Source organism: Heliangelus exortis, chromosome 2 (assembly GCF_036169615.1).
Source record: "Heliangelus exortis chromosome 2, bHelExo1.hap1, whole genome shotgun sequence".
Taxonomy (NCBI): domain Eukaryota; kingdom Metazoa; phylum Chordata; class Aves; order Apodiformes; family Trochilidae; genus Heliangelus; species Heliangelus exortis.
The window spans coordinates 118,556,318-118,572,317 of NC_092423.1; the positions used below are offsets into that span (position 1 = coordinate 118,556,318).

Here is a 16,000-nt window from a genome sequence, read left to right on the forward strand (position 1 = left end):
CACCAAAAATTGACAGATGGGGCTCTTGTTTGATACCTAACCTGAGAAGCTGCTCCTCTAAAAGGGCAGCAACCCCCTTTCAGCTGTTTTGCTCTTGCTGGTTATAACCTGGGAGTGACACAGCCACCAGCTGAGACATATGGATGCACAGGGTGAAGCTACACAAGCCACCAGAAAGTCTGTAATGAGGCAACCTATTGAACTCGTCCAGCGGGAGAGCACCGGCCCACGAAGAGCTCGCATTCAGGGGTCCTTTACAGCCTCCCTCACCACTGAAACCCAGCTTTAGTGCAAATATATACCAAGACTTTGGGAGCAAAAGCTTCCAGGTGAGCAAAGCAGGCAAGGAGGGATGGAAATCGACAGGGAACCAGGAGTGCAGATGCACTGATCCTCTGATCTACCCGACACAACTCATTTAACAGCCAAGTCCTATGCAGTGGTTACTCACTGGGAAAAGTGACATTTCTTGCAGCTCCAAACAGCAAAGAATGCAGACAGGGCTGCATGCTTAGTACAACCCCTAGCAGGCATTTGGGAGCTATTTTCTTTTTTTAAACAAAAAAAACCCCAACCAATAGGCATCCTAGCTATAAAGTCAGAAACAAAAATATTTAAATGCTTTGACTGCAGAAGTTACTAAAAAGACACATAAGTTAAGCCTCGCAGTAGATGTCTAACACCAATGGGAGTAAAAGATGAAGCTTAGACTTAAGGTGTGATAATGACTGTAAACACTTCTCTTGTATTTACTATTAGAACAAAAGCTCTGTAGTTGTTGATAGATGCTACTAATCCTGTGAACTAAAATCAGATTATTCCAGCAGAAGAGTTGACATCCAAGTTTAGCAGATAGTGCAGATAAACAGTACTAATGAGAAAAACATGTTCTTTTAAATTTAATTTAAAATTGGAAAACAGATGTTATTTTTTATTATAACAAACCCCAGAGCCAAAATACAGATGAAAAATATTTCAAATTGCAAAACTTTGAAATGCTATTTTATTTCTAAGAGTGCTTTGGCTGGAAGAATGTAAGTCACTGTGTCTTTTTATTCTGAAATTATTTCTAACACTATTGCTAACACAAGCTTTATAGGTGCATGCTTTGAACCATTCTGAAAAGATATAAAAGTTCTTTAACAGTTATAAAAAGAAAAAAAAAAAAATCCAAACTTTTTTTTTTTTTTCTTTTGAGGAATACATTATCTTTCCACAGAAAGTTTGGCAAATAATTTGCAAGAGCAAATGAGAAAAGTAATTACATGCCAGTCAGCATCTCTCCCTCTCAGACAAAGACACACACATACTAACATGCAGCTCTCTCTTTCATCTCATGGTCAGCACTGGCTCCTATGGAGGAGGGGTAGGGGTCTCCTAGACCGTAACAAACATGAAGCAGGTTTCTCAGAAAGAGCTCTGTGGGCCACCCAGAACTACTGGTCTAAAGTTGTTTTAGAAATACTCCAATTTAGCCATTTGTTTTTTAAATAATCGGCTGCAGCACAGTATTGAGCTGCTGTTCCTGCCTTAGCTGAACAAACACAAAAATAAGAGCCCCTATGAAAGGCACGAGAATTACTGTCCTAAGCTAGCCAGCTACGTAACTTTTAAACGTGATAAAAGCTGTAAATTGCAGGTCAAAGGTCTATTTTGCCAAGAGTGAGGACCCACATTAAAGCTGGGAATCCCAGGCAGCGTTGGAAGGCGGCTGGACCCTGCTGGGACCACAACACAGGCTCACCCCTGGGCTGCCACAAGGCGCAGGATGTGGCCCTCCCCTGTGCATTTGCCCCACAGGTCCATTTGCTTTCCTGGCTCAGCCTCCTTGCCATGGGCTCTGTCTATCATCAGGGTACAACGTATGTGGCAGAAGTTTAGTGTAGCTCTCCTGGGAAAGCCTGAGACGGCCAGATGGGCTATTTAAACTCAAGGTTTCTTCCGTTTGCTTACAGCATTTAAAAAACCTTGGCAAACTCTCCCTTGTTGTCCTAGTAACTGCTCAGCCATCCAGCACAATATTTTTATACCGTATAATAATAATCGAATACCTTAACGTTTACTTTTCTGTGGATGCAATCCCAAACCAATTGGTTAATATATTCTCAGACATCACAGTCTTGGTAACTAAAACAATGCTGGTGCTCATCACAGGTCTAGTAGCCTTCCAGCTGTAGGATACTTGGGTGCAGGGTAAAAGCCATGCTTTTATCACAACCAAAAGGATACTCAAGAAGACAGCTGGAAATGGAGCTCTTCCCTTGCTATTTCCCCCAGCCCTTCTCCACTCCATTTATCCTCACTGAGCAATCCTTATAACAGTGCCAATATAGGAAGAACGGTCCATTCCCTCAGCCATTTCTCATTTAAGTGGTCTTTCTAACATCTATGAAGCAACTTCCATGAAAAACAGCTTAAGGAGCATACTTATTAAAATAAAGGTTGTGGGGTTAGGGAGACAGGGTGGCAGAACTGCCTAGGTGCTCTTGTCACCCACTCCCATCTGCAGCCTTTCTCACAGGAATTGTAAATTTGTAGCAAACAAAAAAATCCAGTTAGCAGAATAACTTCAGTAAGGAGTCGCAAGCAGCGATTTTCCTCATAATTTTCAGAAGTTGGCAGTCTCTCCCTCCACTATTGTTCAGTGACTAATCACACTGTAATTTTAGCAGGGTCAGGAAAAGCACTGAGTTTAATTGGCTGCACACACACCACGAGGCAGCACCTTTACATCCCAGGGAGACATTCGCCCCGGGGAGAGGAACCAAAATAATTCCAAAGCTTTCAAGCAGAAGGTAACCCCAGGCAGGGACTATGAGCACGGCAAGGGCAAGGCTGCTGGGAAATCCCCTTTACTGCAAGTAAGAAAGCCAGCAGGGCCCTGAGCAGGCTGTCCTGTAGTGCTCGGTTGTGAAGTAGGTTGTGGGGGTCCATTATCTCCATTTAGCAGCTCAGCAGCCACACACAGAAGATGAAGAATGGCTACTGCAGGCTATGACAAGGCTGAGGCTGAAGTCTGCCCATATACTGCTGGAGAACAGAAGAATAAACTCATTTCCCTCTCTGGAGGTTTCTGCACAAACAACTGTGCAGCTCTACCCATGTCTTCTATCAAGAGAATCAGTTTTGTCTTTAAATAATAGTTGAAACTATGAATAGGTTCTCCTTCCAAAATTAAGTGAGGAAAAGGAAGCAAATGTTCCTGTTTACTTTTAACATCTGTTCAATCAAAAGGAAGAATTAAGCCAACTTAAAGTAGTTTCAAATTCAAAGGTTAGCCTAACGAAAACATTAAAAAGACACATACTCTCATGCACAGTATAGATAGATACTGTCAAAATTTAACTTCAGGAAAGACCATTCAGCAATGTCATTCTTTTCTAGTTAGCTTCCAAACTCCACCAGTATTTTCATTTGAAATGTTTTCCTTATTTCCATTCCTATGGTCTATAAGGTTTCTGTAGGAGGCGAGTGCTTCCCTCATCCACACACCGTGCAGTTCATGAATACAAATGAAATCACATACATGCACACTCTCCCACTCTGACCTGAGGCTCTTCCCCCCAGGCCAGGCTGTCAGTGATCAGCTGCCTTCCAGGCAGCTCTCAGTCCAAGCAAGGCACAGCTGGAGCAGAACCCAAGCTCAGACCTCCTCCCTCAGCCCTGCAGACAATACTGTCATGAAATCAATGCTTCTGACCCCCCCCTCATTAGAGCTCAACAACTGAGTCATCTTCAACAAATCTTCTGCAGAATATATTAAGATCCTTGCCTTTCAGTGTGTACAGCTGAAACATTTCTCAAGATCTTACTCTGTTATCTCTTGAGAACCACCACCCTTTCATGAGCTTGACAATTCTGATTTTGAATATCACAGAAAACAAAGCAAGACCCTTTATGACACACCTCTATGTAATCCATTGACTGAGTCCTAGCTTTGCTCTACTAAGGCCAGAATTCACAACTTACTTACTCTTTAAAATTTTCCAACCACCACTCTCTCACATGATCCCATGCTACTGCTCCTTTCCTCCCTCTATCAAGTGACTTCCCCACAGACATCTGCAAAACTAATTCATTGTCCTCCCTAAAATCCCTTTTCACTGACATCCCTTTGCTGTACCTTACAAAACCAGCCACCTTTAGAGCTGTTAGATAACTAATACAGCTGTATTAGTTATTAGGGTGACATCTGTTCATAATGCCTAAGGTGTTTCAGCTTTATTGTTACATTAGCCCCCAATAAGTCTGTGCATTTTATTTTACCCTCCAACTTCTGTGGGGACCATGTTTTCATTTGGCCCTATAAGTTAGCAGAAAAGGATGCAGATACATAACTGTGGCATGAAGGCACTACTGCAATAGTGCAATAGAAATTAGACAACATAGAAATGATTTTTCAATAACTCTACTTCCTAGTGACAATGAATTATCAGTTCCTTAAAATCCAGCATGTTGATCCAGGAGGTCCTTGAAACTGCTGTTGCCAAGCACTTTGAGCTCTCTCTTAAAGAGGAGTTTCTTTGAGAGAAGGGTATGTGTGTATGTGGGTTTTAGTGTGATTATCTGCAGAAAACAAAACCAGTAACCTATTTATGGTTGTAGGTACTCTGATGAGCAGAAAATCACTACTATACAGCATGTAGATTGAAGTTTGCTTACTCCTCTTATACTATCTTCCCCTTACTTTTCAGAGCACACTACAAGTAAGCAATACTTCAGCTGTTAATGGTTGCTTCTGCCCTATGAAGCTACTCCACACACAGCTCAAAAGAGGATTCAAAGAAACCCCAAACAACCCCAAAATATCTCTCTTGTGTCTGGGTGAAGGACTGGACCCATATACCCTGAAAGCCATGGAGCAAAAGCAAAACCTCAGTCACCTGGTCTCTGAAAGCACTCGTATCTCAAGACATTCCATGAAGCATTTACATGATGGCATAGAGTTTAAATGGAGCATAGTAATAAAAAAGGTGCTAAATTTAAAAAAAAAAATGTGGTCCAATTCTGTGACTGATCACTTATTTCAACAGTTCCAAAATCTACAACACCTTATTTCGACTGTCAAATTCAGAGGTGAAAAGTCCTTCACTAGACACCCAAAATTAGCTATTTGTAGAAAGCAAAGGTTTTTAAAAAAATATTTACTTTAAAAGGGTGAAAAAACAGATTAAGGTGAACCCAGCAACTTCCCAATACAGAAAGGAATTGGAAGAACAAGGTGGAAAGATATTAAGTAAACTGAACAGGCAAGCAAGGCTACAAAATATAATTGATAATAATAGCCCACACATACAAAGACTTACAGCTTTTAAATAGACTTCAAAGAAACAGACTTCAATCATTACTTAGCTACCTCCACAGCTGCAGTAGGTATTTTTATCTGCTCCCTCCCCAAACACACGCAGGTGTCAAATTATATTTGGCACTTCCTAAATTCATAATCCTGACACGTTTTCCAGGACTGGCTTTGTCACATTCACTGTTTGTTAAACCAGTGCTATTTGGAGATACATTTTTACTCTAGTAACACTACAACACTTCACTATTTAACAATTAATGAAGTCTCTAAGTGAGGGTTCTTCCAAACTGCTGAGAGCTGGCCCGTCACTGCTCTCGGCAAAGGCAACCATCACTTCAACTCCAATAACATCAGAGTAAGTGCTCGAGCAAACATTCATTTTTTTCCCAGGAATGCAAAGAAACAAGGGAGAAAAAACCTCCATAGCATTAACTATATCTAATTAATGGTAATATCTGTTCATACAGACCTTGCATCTGGTAGCTATAAGGAGCCTGTCCAGGCTGAGGAGTGCTAAAGCTGGCACCGTAGCTTAGAAATCCTGTCTGTCCAGGTGATTGTGACTGAGCCAATCCACCTTCTGTCTTGATGCCTGCCCACAATGCACCTAAATCAGTTAGTGACAGCAAATCTATTTGTTCATATTCAAACAGGGATGGAAAATAAAATCATTTCATTAACAGCACTTTTAACATATACCTACTACCCATGCATGAGAGAACAAATACTGAGAGCATGCATAAATGAGTGGGATAAGGGCAGTCTAAAAGCACACATAAAACTGAAGTTCACCAGGGAGAGGTTAAATTCAAAACTGGGCTTCCAATAACTGCAAAAGAAATTTATACATGAACAGGAAGTTGCATTATTCCTTTTCTGCTTTCCTGCCAGAGGCTAACTTTTCCATATATTCATGACATTTCACAGAGGTAGATTAGCAACTTTATATGATTTTAATGAAGCATAGCTTAGCCAAGCTCTCCTGCTATCCACCCATTAATGACATAACTGAGATTTGCATTGTATAATATTTCTACATGAAAATTACATAGCTCTGAGTGTGCTGGCTTTCTAAGGAATTAGAAGTGGATAAAAAGTACTAAGAACATTAAGTATAATGATGATTTTCAAAGCTAATTAAACACTATAGGAGGCATCCAATCTTTTAACAAATAAACACCTCGTTGACAGGAGCTATTCCTGAAGGAATCTCTCAAACTGGGAAAAACATAGCAGAGAGTCATTAATCTCCACTGACAGGGAAATCCATTACACATCACATTACCCTCTCATTTCCAAATTTAGCAATAAAAGAATCCTAAGTCCAATTAAATGAATGACTCGTGACCATATTTCAGTGATCCTTCCTCTAATTTGTAAGGCAACAAGCAAATAAATATCATCAAGCGAAACACCGAGGAGGTGTGCACAATCCAGCCTCTGTCTCTTAGTTTTAATTATAAGGTCCCAACATGAACTACCATTTAAAAATAATTATAGCCAAAGCAATGGAAAAGTAATACAATACTCTTAGGTTTCACTGTGGCATTCAGTGATACCTCATTGTTCAGAAACAATGTTAGTTTTTGAACTGAATTAACTAAGTGTGAATTAGTAACATTCCTTTGAAAATTACTGTTAATCTACGTCCATTTCCTGGATCCACTTTTTTTTTCTTTTTAAACAGTCAGTATTCAACGTTTGAAGGTAGGAGAGGTCTGAGAAGTTTCTGTGTTTGCAAAACATCAGTATCTCCCTATATACAAATGGTAGCATATTTTCTTCTGTCATTTAAATCATTATTTTTCTACTGCTGTCATTAATTACCCTCAAGTCCCTCTGCCAAACCTGCTAACTAGCAGACTAAGCCTGTTTGCTTGCTTTTCCCTGATGCTTCCTTACTGCTTCTGTTTCATGTTACAATTAAACAATCCCAATGATGAATCTGACACCTCGTTTCCAAGGGGAAACTTCTGCTATGGATGGTTTTGTACCAATGACCTCTATTTGTTGCCTGTTTAAGGACTTCTAACACACTAATTAAATATTGCTTAGAGAAAGTTTAACTAAATCTAGCATTACATTTCTAGCAGGTTTTTGACAATTAAAGGAAGCAGAAGGAGGATGCCACTTGAGTGAAGACAACTTGGCATTGACGTGCCCTTTTACAAACCTCCACACTGTAAAGAGCCTTTCATCTCCTGGGACCTACTCTTCCCACCTGCTCTCATCCAGAAAGCCTTCACTCATCAAACCCTGATGCTCCCTTCTTCATCTCCCAAGCCTAATGTACACAAAGAAGCAGGAAGGGATGGCAAGAAAACATAAGGGGACTGCCAGAGTCTGGTAAGAAAAGAAGTTGGTAAGCAAAGCCTGTGCTGGATGCTGGTACTGGAGCAAGCAGAAGGAGGGAGCTTCAGGAAATTCTCCAGCCTCCTCAGGGGCTTTGCAGATGAACCAGAGCCAGGAGCCCCTGGGAGGCAGCTGTCAGTGGCATTCCCTTCCACCCCCCTTCCTGCCTGCATAACTGCAGCATGTTGGAGGTGGGGGAGTACAAAAATCAAGAGGCTAAGGCTGCATTCAAGGCAGCACCTTCCCAGAAAACTTGAGGGATATCAATGTGTAAATTTGCAAATGCTTTTGCTTGCAGTAAGACCCAGAATAAAGAAACAAAAAGAAAGATGCCTGCCACTCCAACTCGAGATTTTCTTTCACCTATGTTGTAAGTCACCACGTGCTGGAAGCTCTCTGCTTGGATGAGACAAAGGCAAGGCAGATTGACACGTGGGGTCTAAGCTGCAGACCCAAGAGGAGAATTTTGGCTCTAAACAAGGCTTCAGTTCTTCCTTGGTGCAAATGTGCATGTCAGTGTTCCCCATTTAATTTATATTTTGGGAACACAGACTATATGATGTTCCTCAAATATGCAAAAATATATGTGGTGTTAGGTCCCAGAAACTTTTAATGGTTATTCACTTTTATATGCTACTGTTATAAAGTACATCAGTGAGGAGAACATTAGCCCCAGTCACGAGGCACTGTCTGAAAAGAACAAAACCCGTTAAAATCCACTTGGCTCAGGAGCCAGGGGGTTCAGTGGTCAAAAGCAGCTCTGTAATGTAAAACATTAGGCAAAATCATCTGAAGTTGCAGGCACTGGGGATGGTCTGGGCAAAAAACCCAAACAAAACAAAAGACCAGGCAGGCACGTTAACCCCTGGTGAGCAGTTGCCAAGTAAAGCAACTTTCAATTACAGCTCTGACGACAGTCAGGCAACTAAAGTCAAGCAGGGAAATCAAGGCCTTGCTGAAATCAGTGGGAGCTTTAGAGTTGACTTCAGTGAGGTCAGGATTATATCCAGAGGAACCAAGCAAAACCCAAAAAAGTCACTGTTTGGGATGCCTCAGCCACCGCAACCAGACAAGTATGAACACAAGGTGTCCACAGGAGAAGCAAATCAAGAAAAGAACTGTGGGAAAAAGGGTAATCTGTTATCACACCATCTGAATCAGATGGAAACAGCAAACAAGCTGTAATCAGCAATATGGGCTTGTGGTCACTGGGGGAAAAAAATCATGCCCACCACTGTGGTCTTGAACAGGTAGTTTAAATGGCCTTTAAATGTTTTGTTTGTGCAAGTTTAAAATAGGTGGAATGAAACTGAAACATCCAATTCATGTTCATAACCATATGTTTGGCAGTAAGCAGTCAAGGCTGTAGCCACAGGAAGAATGCTTCCCTGGATCATAATTACTGATGAAATATTATTGAAACATATTTATACAAATAAAAATTTTTGCATATTTCTTGTACCTAATGTTCCAAATATTCTGCTGTGGGATATACTTAAGACCCAGTAGATTCCAGCTTGCAGATTTCAGGGTGAAGTTTTCACCAGTTTTGCACTTAAAATTTCTAATTATGTTAAGTGACACGGCTTGTATGGTGAGTTCTGTCCTTTTGGTATAAAACCTCTATTACCTGAGTGTATCTTTACAAAATACACTGCTAAAAGAATGTGAGTTGTATATTTTTAATGTACTCCCCCAGAGGAGTATAAGACCTATTTTCTAATAACACATCCACACTGCCGAACTGCTGTGTGGTTTGCCAGCAGACAGTCTGGCAGCAAAATGGTCTCACCCATAGCAGCTTGTTTTTAAATTAATTTTTTTTTTTTTAATATGTGCTTCTTAGTACTATCTCCTTCATCAGAAAAACAAAGCTTCAGTGGCAATTTACTTCAGTTGTCACCCGAAGGGAATTTTAACACATTGAAAGTGAGATTTTTTTGGTGGGGGGTCTTTTTGAATCAGTTTTTCACCTGATGAAAACCAGTGGAGCTTCACTGATTCACTTGGGTTCCAGTAATCTGGAATAGCTGAAATTGAGACCGACTTACCCTACTGCCTTGCTGGAGAGCTGAGCTCCTCAGCAAGTCACCAGAAGCTGTGCTTGGGTAATGGAGGTCCCTAGATCTCTTTTCCCATTTTACTGCTCTTTTTTATTTATCACCAATAAAAACCTAATTAATTTCTCTCCTCAATCCCAAAACAGATTCATTCCCTTGAGTAGCTTCTTAGCTCTTTAATACAGAAATTAAGCATCACTCACCCCAATGGGGGAGTTACCAGTCTTCAATAAATTTCACAAGAAATGCTTAAAAGCATAACTCTCCCACTAAGCACTGATGCAAGGCTCAAGTAATCTTGTTCTAAAAAATATTTACCTCTAGAGCAAAATCACACAGACAGGATTTCTTACCATATGAAGGGATTCCATAAGGCTGACCAGGCTGGGGGTAGGTGGCATAAGCTGTAGCTTGCTGCATCCCCGTCGTAAACTGTGTCTGCCCATACGCAGCCATCGTTTGTGAAGAGGGGGTAGGAAGAATATGTGGGTATGGTCTGCTATTGATTACAAATGACAGAAAATAGGATAGAGGCAGCATTAGACACACGTTGGCACTTATTTTTAGCCTTATTATAATCCTGCTACTTCATTAATACATAATCATAGGCTGTGCTAGACAACAGAAACTGTAAAACAAAGACAAAACAACAATATGACATCAATAATAAAAGAAAAAGTAAAATAAGAACTTTCCAAATATTTTTCAAATACATTCTTAGCATTAAAAAAAAAATAAATATTTTTTTTCCCTGCAAGCTGCTGCGGTTTAAACTATGACTTAACAGATGGACCCAATTATTATTTTAAATGAGGTTAAAATCTGCCTATTTCAGTTATTATTATAACAACTACTATTATTATTTTTAAAAGATATCATACTTGGAAGGGTAAATCTGTGGTGGGGAGAACTGGTGTGTTTGTCTTGGGCTGAAACCACTGCTTCCAATTGCTGCACCAAGGAGAAAAGAAAGCACACAGAAGTGTAAATACACACACCAAAGAAAAATATTATTTTTCCTAATAGAATTTCAGAGTATTAACAAGGTTTTAATTAAATTCAAATATCATTGCTGCCTTAGATACAAACTAATATTTTATCAGGAACTATACAAGAGTGCTTAACATTAAAATCTTGATTACAGATTTTAAAGACTAAATTGCCCCTTTGTACAGCTCCTGAGCAATAGTTTATTCTTTACTCACACACGGACAACATTCTTAATGCAAACAACCTATTTCCTAATGGAAACATTTCTCTTCGTATTTTCAAAGGATTATTGATATCTCGAGTGCAACGTTTTATGAACTTTCAGAATTTTTAAGACCTACATTTTATGAAGGAGCTTTATGCATGTCTCGATTAAAAACACATGGCCGGCTTCAGAGCACGCGCCTCTTTTTTTGCAAAAAATTATTTCATAATACAGATAACGTGGTACTATCTGCCATTTCCTTCTCTTTCAACCCCCCCCATCTTTTCTGCTTTCCAAAACGCTTTCAGACCTCCAAAACAGTCAGCATGGCATCAGGATGTCACAGCTGATGTGCAAATGTTCTTAGGGAAACACCTCAGGCTTGGGGGCTGCATAGTGACAGCATCCCCGGCCACCCCACCACTGCTGACACACACGTGCAATAAAGCCAACCCACCCCAGGTTCTTTTTGGTATTTTTGGGTGCTGCTTACAACACATCAGATGTGTCAGCATGCTCTGCTCTGGTCAGTACTTTTGGGAGCCCATCCCTCTCTGGTTACTGTTTGGGTGCCATTTCTCCTTCAGGCCCCCAGGCTGGTTTTGAAGCCTTTGCCAGGAAGGGGTCAGCGGCAGGTTATGAGACTACTGTAAAATCAGACAGCCGGAGAAACAACAGGCCCTATTGCTAAGTACTTGGAAATAAACAAGGCACGGATAATTACCCTTCGCCAGCTACCCCTTTCCTGGCCAACTACAGGGAAAATCCATCATCTTTACACTCCAGGAGATCTGGTGAAGCGTGGAGGGAAGCAGAGAATCTCTTTCCCGTGCCTTCCACACCTGATAGTTTTTCTCTCTCTGGCCTGTAAGGCTGCAGATACGCCAAATGTCACGGTCCGACCTTTAGTCAGATCATCACTGCTATTAAACAAACTACCTTTTCTTCTTTCAGGGATTTTAAATGCACTAGAAACCCTTTTTTAAAATTTTTTTTTGGCTATCAGATCTGATACTTTCGTACTCAACAGCACGCGCAGAAAACGGGGGCCCTGGCAAGTTCAGAAAATTTGCTACTCTGTAAATATAATCCCACAACATAGTATTAGATACTTTTTTATTTGATTTGCACCATAAAAACTAAGTGCTAGAAATACCACAGTTAATCCACAGGTATGCAAAACCGTGCAAACATCTTAGGATTTTCTCACAGTGTTTATCCCCTCTATGCTAGAAGTAAAGACGTGTTTGGCTTCCAGGAAGCAAAAAAGCCTAACGAAAGAATGAATACCTTCATAATAATAAATTATAATACATGAGGGAGACCTACCCCTCAATTACAACACTAATCACAGAGGCAGGTATGTTTACTCACAGAAAAGAGAAGAGTAATTACTCTGGGCCAGAATACTCCCTAGTCAGACTCCCACCGAAGACACCAATGGACATTAATAAGCCTGATGCTGTAATGCTCCTTACTCGGGGAAAACTCCTATTGACTTACACTGTCTGAGTAAGATGAACAGAAATAGGCATTAGCTGTGAAGTGCACAAGGCTTTTTAACAGCTGTGCACACGTTTAGACCACATGGGATTAGAAAATAGTAAATGAAAAAAACGCTGAGCTTAAAACCTTTGTTTATTCCTTACCTGATCCTGAGAAATTGTCTAAAGACCCGTCTGTGGTAGTGGTAGTAGCAATCTCACTGCTGCTCATTGGTTCTGTTTTAACTATAGAAATATAAATAAAATATATTCTATATGCACCTAATATTCTTGCACACGCATGCACACACACTCACTGCAGCCACAAATTCAATTTAAAAAAAAAAATCTGCCAAAAATGTTTGAAGTCATGGCTATCGATATTTTGCATTTTATGTATTTGTATATACAAACAATGCAAAGTACTGGCAGCTATGATTTACACATACATATACAATGATCAAGAGGGTTATTTCTGTCCCCAAGGAATAAGAGCCACTGTGACAAACCAGAAGTCCCCATGCAACTCTCTGCACCTGTCCTGATTCCTCTTAATCCTGCAGACCCAACAATAAGGGTTCACTTTTAGATCAGGTCATACAGACATTTACAAGCTTGAAAGACAGCAATTTGCACAAAGACAAAAAAGGAAATAATTATTAAATTATTTTTTTCTGAGGCCTGCTCAATTTTTTTTTCCATTTAAGTAACATTTTAGATGAAAAAAATGAGAATTTGTGATGATGTAAAACACTTTCCTCATGGTGGATTTCTCAGCAATGCTGAATAAATGAAGGGGATGTAATCACCAGATACTTCAAGGAATGCTTTTACACTTATTCCCTCTGTACCCATGACCCAGCTTGGCTGTCAGGAGGTAAAAAAGAATATTAAGAGAGATTCTCTCCTGGCTCATGGTGCTTCATAATTAATTACTAATAACTTGAAATAAAGCCTCAATTAAATAAACAATTTTTTCTTTCTGTTCCTCTTGTGCAATCTCATTAAAAACAGAATTCCAGTCCACGGAGCAAGGATGAGGCTGACCTGGCATGGATGCAAACAGGCAGAATACCTACTCTCTGCAAGTTACCAGATCAGCACGGCAATCTCTCAAACACATTTTTAACTTTTGGAGTTACAGCACACCAAAAGCAACCGAGGATGATATTTCAGAAAACAAGGGAGCTGCTCTTATTATCAACATGCCACTGCTCTCACTCTTGTTGACACACACGGTCACTGCTTCCCACACACCAGGGCTGGTGCATTCCCGACCTTTTAGCCAGGCAGGTCAGTAACACTGCAGAAAACCAATCCAAGAACAGCAAGGTAAAGTGCACCCTATTTGATGTGTAAAGCCTACATGTCATCTGGACTTTGGTGTGCATGCATGCACATATGTTTGTCTATCCATAGGTGTTCAGGAATGGGGATGATCACTAGTAGAAACCCTTTTGGTACCAGGTTTGTGAAGGGTGGGGTAGAGGCAATTTCCACTTTTGAGAAAGGACCTTTCCTTCCCTTGCCAACCCAAATTCTTATTTCCACATGCCTCAGTATGCCCTTCACCTGACTTCATCAATGGGATTTACATGCAATCTCTGAAGATTTTACTAGTCTGCCACCACTGTCTTTTATTCTCATGCAAGATGTTTTGTCTGTGCATGCCAGCTCAGATCAATACTAATTCCACACAAATCTTTGCTATATCTGCATTAGCAAGCAGTGCAGCCCAGCAAGAAAAGCTTCATGGAGTGAAATAGTTGGTGCAGAGGATCCAGTTTCCATAGTTTAGACATTTTTGGAGGGTTATTTATGCTAGGTTTAGTCTTGTCCCAAGGAGGAAGTGTCCATCAGCAGCTGGAGAACATGATCTGTAATCCTGTAGAGCACCATTTTTGAAAGAAGTGAAGTCCAAGAGACTCCATGAGGTGAATTAAGATGTGGTAAGAAGGGGTGGCCACTTCAAGGGTGCACTCATAATATGAACTACAACTACATTACAAAAGTATTTCTTAAAAACACCACATATAACAGATCCAGTATCCATTGCATAACTAAACACTGAAAGTCTAACACACCAATGCAACAGAATACCTGTTGCAAAGCACTTAGGATACTAAGTGATTTTCCAGAAACCTACAGATTTTTACAGCAACTTTTACTGTTTGTTAATATAGACATCAAGAATCATGGCATCTTCATTATCTTCTGCTTTTTCTTAGTTTATCACAACTTAATTTTACAGTCAGACTAGAGTTTCCTACGCAAACTACTCCAGCATGTCTACCCATACCTAGTTTCCATTATGCAGTCATACTTTTGGAAATAGCAATGAAAGATACTTTTCTCTATAGCTGACAGCTGTGGAGCAAGAAAGGAGAGGAAGATAAGACAGATGACCCTAACCTGGGTAAAGGGTGAAGATTTCAGTGTATGCTGTCTGCAAACTCTTCCCCTCTTCTTTACTGAAACAACAATTTTTCTCTATTCCTTATGAAATAAAATAACTTTGTTTGAATCACCATAAACCAGCAGCCCAATGACTATGCTGAGCTACCCCACACAGCACAGAGACACAGAGTACCATTTGTTTTATATAAAGATTTTTAGTATAATTTCTTTTGAAATAGATGCAACCGCCTCTATTGCTGTTCATTTAAAAGCCTGCTTCACATGCACTGTTTGCCATTTACCAGTATCTCAGATCCTTGTATCTCAGATCCTCTCAGATACCATTTTGGGAAAAACCTCATCAAAATAGAATTTCTGTTCTGTATGACTATTGAGCAATATTTCAGTGCAGCGATGTTTATAACTGAATTCTGTTTACTAAGCCTACTACTTTTAAAGACACAGGAAACCATATACACTACAGTGACTTTAAATGTAAATTAATTCTAATTGCTGAGTGAGATGCTTACAAGTTTTTCATAGAAACTTTTACTTATGTCTGCTCTCTCTGCTGTTGTGTTTCCTGAATATATAAAAAAGTGGGATAAGGAAGTCTGTTCCTTCATCTCTGTACCCATTAGCAAAGTGATAACAAATAAATCCTACCATGCCATCTTTAAGACCAACCATGACCTTAACAGACCTTTGAACTGCAGCTAGTTGGGAATTTAATAAAGATGGATAGGAACTGAAAAGCCCTCCATTCCCTAGTGTTTTAATCACAATGCCAGAAAAGGACTGTGTATTTCCTTCTATCTGAGCCTAAAAATATTTCGAGAGGATGAAAGCATGAAAGAAACAGTGAACTGGTTTACCAATGGGAAATATTTACCATGTGGAATCTCACTGCAGAGGAAGGTCTCACAAGTCACAAACTGACCTGCAGTGGAGCACATTTCCCCCAGAATCACAGGGAAAGAGATCTGTGAAGTTTTCCTAAGGTTACAACTCTGCCACTACATCACAGCAGCACATCAGTAATCCGTGTCCATCATGAGAAATGTGTGGAGCTGTCCAAAGAAGCAAAGCTTTGGAAGGACATGGATCTGGCCCTCCTGCCTGCTCCTTAAGCATGCTCTGGATTTCTGCTCTCCACATTTTCCATGACAATTAACATCCTGCAGCCTATCCTAAGCTTTCATAGGATGAT

The 16,000-nt window shown here is 40.1% G+C and overlaps 1 protein-coding gene across 5 annotated transcripts in view; it reads right to left on the reverse strand.

Moving 5' to 3' along the window:
• Window positions 1-16,000, reverse strand: part of EYA1 (EYA transcriptional coactivator and phosphatase 1) — a 151,831-nt gene that overhangs the window by 57,725 nt on the left and 78,106 nt on the right. For 3 of the 5 annotated variants that reach the window (XM_071737770.1, XM_071737767.1, XM_071737766.1), the window contains exons 5-8: window positions 12,559-12,639; window positions 10,596-10,665; window positions 10,068-10,213; window positions 5,772-5,909 (exon numbers count right to left, since the gene is read on the reverse strand). In XM_071737770.1, the coding sequence (XP_071593871.1) occupies window positions 5,772-5,909; window positions 10,068-10,213; window positions 10,596-10,665; window positions 12,559-12,639 (435 nt within the window). The remainder of the gene's footprint in view (window positions 1-5,771; window positions 5,910-10,067; window positions 10,214-10,595; window positions 10,666-12,558; window positions 12,640-16,000) is intronic. The other 2 variants (XM_071737769.1, XM_071737768.1) reach the window with 1 other exon arrangement.